General features: G+C 36.6%; 1 protein-coding gene across 1 annotated transcript; it reads left to right on the forward strand.

Moving 5' to 3' along the window:
- Positions 1-1655: 1655 nt before the first annotated feature.
- Positions 1656-7183, forward strand: LOC104071206 (cat eye syndrome critical region protein 5-like). Its single transcript, XM_009580770.1, is given in 6 exon segments — positions 1656-1697; positions 1700-1897; positions 3008-3120; positions 4780-4873; positions 6065-6098; positions 7005-7183. Coding segments are annotated over 6 exon segments (660 nt in total).
- Positions 7184-9110: the final 1927 nt, after the last annotated feature.

Genomic DNA, 9110 nt, shown 5'->3' on the forward strand with positions numbered 1-9110 from the left:
TTAATATGAAGAACTGTGTTTACTACAAAACTATTACAATATAGTTTCAGTAGTTTCCATACCAGTTTACAAAGCCTGAGAGAACTACTGTGTGTTTTCCGGCAAGCCTGCAATGCCATTTGTGTAGCAGTTGAGTTATTTCTGATGTCGCACTCGTGAAACTCTGGCAGGCAACTTGGAGACAATGGTGGTGGGGTTTTTTGTTTTTAAATAGAGGGCTGATGATTATATAGGGGAGAAAGGAGAGGGCTTCAGGGGGAGTACTTGCCTGTAAAACTGAACAAAAACCAACTGCCTAATTAAAATCAGTGATATTGCAATACATTTGAAGTGTTGACTTTATTAAATTGGGCTCTGTGGGGGAATGTACTCTAACGCATGGGTTTTCAAATGTCGTTTGCGTGTCATGGTTTTAGAAAAGGCAGCAGTGAGCCAGCGTGTCAAGGAGTGTGTCTGTAGCTACGTCACCTTTCACATAGTGGTGGCGGTGGCAGTGTCTATCTCTGCGCTGTACCCAGCTGCAGGAAAAATGTAGCAGATGAATAATTAATGAGGAACAAAGTGCCGCTTAAATAGGCAAAATGCCCTTCTCCCTGCACGCGAAAAACAGCGGGCTGGATTGCTGTCAGCATGTCCCCGGAGACAGCTTGAACAGCAGCGGCTGTCCCACCTCCGCTGGCTGGAGTCATTTCTGCGCCTGTTCTCCCCATCACACTCGGTCTCAGTGCTTGATCTCTCACTCCTTTTTTGTCAGACGATGAAAGAGGGGATCACAAATCGCAAGAGTCCTCGATTCCATTTTAGGCTTGGGAGAGAAATGAAGTTTAGATCCTTTTTGGTCCATCCTTTTCCAACCTGATTCAGTGACGGTTTCATTGTTCAGCTGTCCTCTCTCTGTCTCCACTCCTTAGGCTTATCACCAGCTCATCTTTTTTACCCCCAGGTAGCCTCGCTCTCCTTTTCTGGGCTTATGAAGTCCAGTTCTTCACTTCTTCAAAGGCAGGCATGAGATAAATTTTAGTAACTCAAACAGCATCTTTGTTTAAGGAGGTGCTAACTTTAACAATAGGCTTTAGTCTGCCATATATAAGACTAAGAATCAATTGAAGCGATGTATAAGGAGCACAACAGGTATCTAGCTGTAGTCGAACCTGTTGTGGAACAGAAAAGTACAAGTGACAGCAGGGACAGGTCTAGTATCTAAATATCTTGTGAAGGCGGAGCCAAGTACAATATTTGCATTTGAGACCTGCCTGCTGCTGAAAAATTTAGTTTTGTTTATTTTGTTAGTGTTCTGTGTATTGAAATTACCTGTGAAATAGAGTGGGGTTAAATCAATCAAAAGTGTGACTCGCTGGCACAGCAGCATGTATTTTGTACCTCTTTTTATCAGTTTAACTCGATTTGTCCCAATCTTCTGAAACATCCTGGAACTACTCATAAAGCGAGGTAGAACTCATGAGGCTGTATGCATAAGGAAAAAGGAGTTGTAGTGCTCCTTTTTCCACAGTAGGTATTGTAGTGTGTGAATATGTCTGTAAGGCACGTTAAAATGCGCAAAGTTAAAGATCTATTCCTTCTCTGTGGAAGTGTCTTTTCATTGGGCTTTAGCTATCGTAAGCTTTATCAAACGGGCGTAAGTAAGGGCATAACTAATGTACTCTTTCTTTTCAATTCCTTCTTACAGCTCAACATCCTGCCATCCTTTGGTTTTCTTTTTGACATTGATGGTGTACTGGTACGAGGAAAAACTCCAATTCCTGCCGCAAAAACAGCCTTTCAAAAGCTAGTTAATTCTCAGGGACAATTCTTGGTGCCTGTAGTATTTGTCACCAACGCAGGGAATTGCCTTCGCCAGAAAAAAGCTGATCAGTTGTCTCATCTCCTGGGAGTTCCAGTGAGTAGCTTAAATCCTATTTATTTAGTTATTTACTTACGGTGAATGTGTCAAATGTATTCTCTTCCATTACATGCTGCTCAGTTAATCGGTTTTGGTTTTCCCTTAAGCCCCCTGAAATGCTTTGCTGGAGGTATTATAAAAGTAAAAAATGCTGTCCAAAGCTAATGCTATTTCCTTTGGTAAAGGTACTGATTTTTCCAATGGCAAAGCTAATGGTAATGGTATTTCTTTGCAACATTATTATTGTGGGAATAAATCTTGCCTTTTCCTTCGGGGGAAAAAAAAAAAGTGTGTGCCAGTAACATGAAACTCTGCTCTAGCAAGCTGAATGTCTTCTGTGATAACGAGCAGGGCAGGAGCTTTCTGCCTCTTTTTGATACAAGTGGTAAAGCTTTATTCCCCCCTGATTTGTTGGGCGCTGCAGGCAGTAGGACTCCTCTGTTGTTGGAGACTGTGTTTGAGCGTTAGTAAGATCAAGCCATAAAGTTAGTTCTGCAGTGCCTTTTGTTTCAGTAAGGGCCAGCAGACGTGGGCGTATCTGTATCAGTAAAATCCTGTGTGTCATGGGTAAAATGGTATCTCAATTATTTTGGGGTTTTTTAGATCTGTAAAGGTGGTAAGTAGCGATTCATAATAGCATCCTTCTAAGATAATAATTTTACTGGCTTTATACCTATTGAAGGAATGGGGATATGTAAACTAAAAGAAGGTGGTCTTCTGATACAATTAAATCAATGCTGCAGTTTAGCAAAGGGACCACAGTTGGAACTAGGGCAGTTCTGATTCTTCTTCCCTGTTTGTTTTCTAAATGAATTTGGTGATTCTGTACAACTATGAGAGAAAACCTTGTGTTCGTGTTGAATAAAGTAATTCTGGAAGCCGAAGTGGTGTGTACGACAATTTGTCAGTAATGTTTTTTTTTCTGGCATATTATCAATACGTCGTCTGTGAAACTTAGGAGAAAAAGATATGTTTAGGTAGGGTTTTAGGTAGATATGTATGATTGTTTTGTAATTCATAGAATTTGTCACACCTGTTAATTAAATCTACATATAAATAACTTATCTGAAAAACAACAGATTCCTTTTGTTTTTAAATCCCAAACAGATTTCACAAGATCAAGTGATGATGTCGCACAGTCCTCTGCGGATGTTCAAACGTTATCATGAAAAATGTGTTCTTGTATCTGGACAAGGACCACTTCTTGATATTGCTCAAGAGTATCTTTTAAAAAAAAACAACTTTCTGTTTAAGTATTTTCCTTAATCAAGTTCAGGGGATCCTGTGGATCAAGTGAAGACCAAATATTTCAACACTACGAATCCAGTAATAAGCAATGGTTCTTACTATGATGTCAAATTTATGTTTTGAAAATGGTTGGTGTGTTATTTGCTTCACTTTGTTCTATCTGTTTTTAGGAAGGAAGGAGGAGTTCTATCTGAGGAAGGAAAAAAGAGAAAGAATTTTTTTTTTTCTACTCATATGTAAATGACACTTTAGCACAAAGGGTTTGTGCTCTCTTGAGGATGAGAGCATGGCATTCTATCTATAATTTATCACATCTGACTTTTAGCGCAGTGGCTCAAGATCTGCTTGTAAGCATGCGGCCAGGCCAGGCCAGGTCGCATTGTTTTTGTAACCAACATCTAGAGTAGAACTAGACTTGAAAATACTTTGCCGCTTCTATACTAACTGCCAAAAAGAACTTGAATTATGCCGATATAACGGTGGTATCAAAGTGTCAAACTGTAATTTAATGACCTTAACTTGTGCGTAATCTTTGCTCATGCTTCCAGTAACTCCCTTCTGCACTTCTTTCTTTACTGGGATTTTAATTAAAGTTGATGTAAATCATAAAGTTGATGTAAAAAATGTATATACAACTTCTAAATATAAGCTTTATTTCAAATAGAAAGATGAGAAAAAGTTACTGAAAGAACATTCCAGTTAACTGTCACAATTTGTTAGGCATGGCTAAGAGAAAAGTATATTACAAAACTGAATACAAAATCTAAAAAACATATTTCTGTTAGATGCATTTTCATACGGGATAATCTTGTCTTAAAATAACGTTACAAATGGCCTGTGGTGTTAATTCCGATACAAAATCAGGTGGCTTAGTTTGTATAACTGGTATATTTAAATAGCTCTCATCTTCATTTGCATTGTAAGAAGTTGTCTTAGTATTGAGAGTAGCATCACAACTGCTTTTTACATAAATGAGCAGTTTTAGTTTGATTACCTCTTGTTAACTAAGTTTAAATTAATGGCATATAGCAGCATTTAAGAGCACTGCTATGCAAATCAGGAGGTTATTTTTTCCCTTTTGGTCCTTTCCTTTTTTGATGTGTTTCGGTGTTTATCTTAACTACCTGTAGAGCATAATTAAACCTGATTGGTCAGTCCACCATTTTGCAAAAGTCTGAGCTTTACGGTGTTTATCTAGCAATACGTTTGCAGCTATAATGGCCTAAGGAAAGCACAGTTTATGGAGACAGTATTTTTTCTTCAATTAGCTCATATTTCTTTCCTATAGTAATTACACAAGATGTTGTCTTGCTGCCAGATAAACTTCTTTTTGTGCTCCAAGATGATCTTGGAGTATTGCAGGTGTAGAGTGGCTTCTTGCTTTTCATCTCATAGTTTGAGAAAGATTTATGTATAATTTCTGTCTTAAGATTTCAGACACACATCTCCCATTTATAAATAACGGGATGATCATCTTTTTATCTCACAGAATAAAGTCAGTCTTTGATATATTGCTTTCATTCCTAAATAATTTGCTTGACCAGGTAAACTGCATATGTTAAAATGGAATTACCGATTTTAAAAATCTTCTAATATAAGCAATTCTGTATCCTTAACTGGTATTTTCCCAGCCTTGGTTTCTGTCAACCTATTACCATTGAAACACTGCGGGAGAAACACCCTTTGCTAGATGTAGTTGACCATGACAGAAGACCTAACATTCTGGTGAGTGAGTATTTTTGTTTTAAAATTCTTTGTTTGCTCATTAGATGACATTCTATAATAGGGGTCAATATTTAAACTACTGAGCTAATACTGTTGTTCTTATATTGCCTTTTGACTTTGCTTTTATGCATCTTTATTTGTTTTGTTACAGCATTTTCAAGAACAACTGTATAGACTTTTTTTCCTATCAGTGGTAATTCTTTAACATAATCTTTGATTTTGTAACTTTGTAACAAATTTTGTGTTTGTTGTGGGAAAACTTATAATCTAGTACAGATACCTAATTCAAAATCTATCTTGGAAAGATTAGCTTCCTCAAATGTATGGAAGATAAATAAGCTTTTTTCCAGCATAGGATTGTCTTGGTCTTGTTTCTAGGCTGTGAGGTTTCTTTGATTGTAAATTAATGCTTTGCAGATAACTAATTTTTCTCCAAAGGACTCCCTTTCTTGTTTATACCATTATTTAAATATATTTAAATATTAACAGTGTGTACAGTATGGTTTCAACTGAATTGTGCAGAATTTCAAAAAGAAGTGAATACACACGCAGTAAATACATGCGTGTATTGTACATATTCAGGGTCAGCATATAGAGTGGATTTTTCCCATGTGAAGTGAAGAAATTCTTTGTGGTTCACGGCATCCATAACTCAGTTATATCACCTTTTGCCTTGCTCCTCAACCATGGGGATGTAGAAGTTCAAGAAACTGTTAATGTATTTGTCACCATAGAGAGTAAATCATGAAGTGCAAACTCTTGTTTGTTTAGTAAATATATTATGTGTTATACAATGTATTTTTCTTTCTTAGCAGTGTTAAAGAAATAATTTGAAAAACTATTTTTCAAACGTCTTGTTAATACTAGAGGCCTCTTACTCCATACCTTCATACACAAGTAAATTAAACAACTGAAGCTTTATAGCTTGGCAGAGGAAGTTAAATAGATGTAGGAGGCTAGCGAATGTAGAACATGCTAACTTGTCTGCTGTCTGTTTGCCACGAGATTTCACTTCAGAATCGAAATACAAGTTTCTAAGTAAAATGACATCGGGTATATACCAAAATAGACAGTGCATTTCCTGTCAGTGTTGCAGAGGGCAACTGTGGGAGCTATACGTGAATTCGTTCTGTTAAAAATAGTAGTAGATGTTGAATCTTGTAGAAAACTTTCACTTTTTTCTTATTGCAGTACCCCTCTGCTGTGGAGCTTCCCAAGATTGAGGGTCAGTTATCTTTATTTAACTTGCAACTATCCATTAATAGATGAAGTATCTTTATTGTACTTTATAATTAGAATTTATTTTTAGATTGCTGGGCACTTCAGAAGGTTCGCTAGACAATTCTGAAATTTCCTTGTTAATGGCATCTGTCATTAATTTGGAATATATCACGTGTGATAAAGCTGTTTTTTCATGTGTGCAGTTTTCAGCCATATGTTTTTGAAGTTTCAGAAGGTAGGTGAGGTCTGCTTTCCTTTTCATCTTCCTTTAACAGGCTATTGTTGCCTTCCTTTCAAAAATGAGGAATTAATTGACGTGTTCAGAAATAATTGGTCTTGTTCTTGCAGTAGTCAGGATGGTCACTTCGGAGTTGTAGCATGAGAAGCATCTTGTTTCAGCACTCTGTATTCACTCTCATCTCATCTGAAGTACAGGAAAGTAGAAACTGGACTTTAGGATTTAAAAAAATCCTTGTCAGATTATTGCTGAAGACCAGAAAAATGTCTAAAAACAACATTCAAATTTTGTTTTAAGATGAACAAAATAACATCTCTGATGGATTATTTAAATACTGTATGTAAACACAGAATTCACAAAGATATGGAAGACTTAGAAATACAATTTAGAAGTTAACATTTTGTGGTGCTATGGAGAAACTTAGTCAATTTAAAAAAAATTTCTTAAACCTGTGGATTTTGCAGTGGGGTCTTGTTACTTCTGAGATTTTCTGTGAATGAATGGGTATGTAATATATTAAAACCCTAAGTTGAAGTTGATGTGACTATTTCACCAGTTCATGGTTAAATCAAATTATTTGTTCAGTCTCTTTAGACCAAGTTTTAGTGTCAGAGATTTGGGTGCCCTGTTAACTAATTCCATAACTCTGTTTTGTAATTCTTGTTCTCGTAGCTGTTGTTTTATTTGGGGAGCCAGTCAGATGGGAAACCAACCTTCAGTTGATAATAGATGTTTTGCTGACAAGTGGCTATCCTGGAAAACCCTATCACCATGAAAATTACCCTCACATTCCTGTACTTGCTTGTAATATGGATCTGATGTGGGTAGCTGAAGCACAGTCTCCAAGGTAAGCGCAATTATAACACGTGTGTATATCGTGATATATTTGGGGTTTCCTCATTTCTTCAGTAAAATTCGGAGTCAATACTTTTATACAAAATGCTTGCTATAGCTTCACAGTAGGTCTCAGCTTTGAATACAATGTCTCTAAAGCAATGCACTTTCAGCAAATGCTGCTTTATTACTGTCTACATTATTGCATTCAGGAAATCAGTTACTCAAGATAAAAAACTGCTTTTAAGCTCTAAACCTTTTTGTTTCCCCACTCCCAGCACAGTGGGCAAAGACAGGTTTTTGCCTGAGGGCCTCAGAGTCTCAGTTCAAAGGAAAAAAAGAAAAAATTATCAAGGCCATTGTTTCACTTCATTAGGTCCTTCTTTGGTATTTCTCTTTTCCACCCTACAGTTTCTGGTGGGGTAAAGAACTGACCCTGCTAGTTGAAAGCAGTGAGTGTTTTCGAGCTGAGGACAATATAGTGAGCTCTTTAAGGAACATAAGAAAAAAAAAGTAGAACACACAGAACAAGGTGGCATGATCTCCGATAGTGGTTTTGTTTGATTTTGTTTTCAATAGAAGGTAGTTCTTTAATAGTTTTGTCTCCCCTCCTTTCCCCCCAGTCTAAAATTTGAACATACGCTGAAATAGAAACTGTTGTTATTGTGACTGGATTGCTGGCTTGATCTTGGGTCGAAGATCTTGTCAGATATCCTGACTTGGATGCAAAGACCATCTCTCATTAGCACATTGGCAAAAGACATATGTGTGATAGTTTCAGGCTAGAGTAAGGCAACCAATATATCTACAGTGAATAAGATAGGTAGTTTCAGCTGTGTCCTTTGGGAAAGATCCAGTATAAAGTTCGCTTTTTTTCCTTTGAGTTTGACAGTATGACAAGTTTGCATCTGTCAGTGTTGTTACCTTCACTATTGGAATATAATGCCATGACTAAGTTGTTCTATGCTGTTGCTAATAATTACTGGAAATAATTTTATGCTTATTTATTGGTATTTCATAACACAAAGCAACAAACAGGGTGGACAGAGGGAATGAAGGGTTAATTAAGAATTCAGAAAAGCTAATTCTGTACCACATTTGAAAGTGCTACAACTGCTTCTTTCTTTGTAGCTTTTTTTCTTAAAAGACTATTTTGATTTCTAGGCCACTAGAGACTTAATTTCTTTATTAGTGCACCTCATATATCTCTGCTGGCTTCTGATGCTCGTTGTATTGGTGTTTTGGGGTTTTTTAGGCTGTAGATACCTGGATTGAGCAAATACGCTAATCTATGTGCATTAGAAGTTACCTAGCAGCTCTTCTTAAGTAGTATCTGTAAATTATTGTATATAGAATTGTTGTATAGGAACTTTTTATTCTTCTTAGGGTGTTTTTGGTAATTTAATATTCTCAAGTGGTATGTGTTAGTTCATCCCTAATCCCACAGCCTGATTTCGGTAATGAAGTAAAACTCCTTTTTTTCATCATGAGATTACATCTTCTAAATTACTGATTTACTGGCTTGGTTGATGACCCATTATCACTGTTTACACCTTGATCAAAATAACTGAGTTATCAAAAGAATGCTGTAAAATTGTAGTTTGTTCCTTGATTCTCCTTTGCATCTTTTTTTTTTTTTTTGTTAGAGAAACCCATTAAGTTTTTTGTTTCCATATTGCAAGTGGGTTTTGGTATACTCTTGTGTTCAAGGAGAGATCAGTTTTCCTTCTGCCTGATTATAACTTTCCTTTTCCATGTCTCCTCTTTGTTAATTTAGCCGATTCTGCTAGGTCACTGCAGGGAGTAGATCACAGGCTAGACATCATTTCAAGACGCATCACTTTTGTAACTAGGGTATCTAGTTAAATGCAAGTAGCAGTAACACAAACCATTACTACTTTTTAAAAATAGAGAAGTCTGTTCAGTATCTTTATCAATGATCTG

The sequence above is a fragment of the Fulmarus glacialis genome, unplaced genomic scaffold, assembly GCF_000690835.1.
Source record: "Fulmarus glacialis isolate BGI_N327 unplaced genomic scaffold, ASM69083v1 Scaffold42440, whole genome shotgun sequence".
Lineage (NCBI taxonomy): Eukaryota > Metazoa > Chordata > Aves > Procellariiformes > Procellariidae > Fulmarus > Fulmarus glacialis.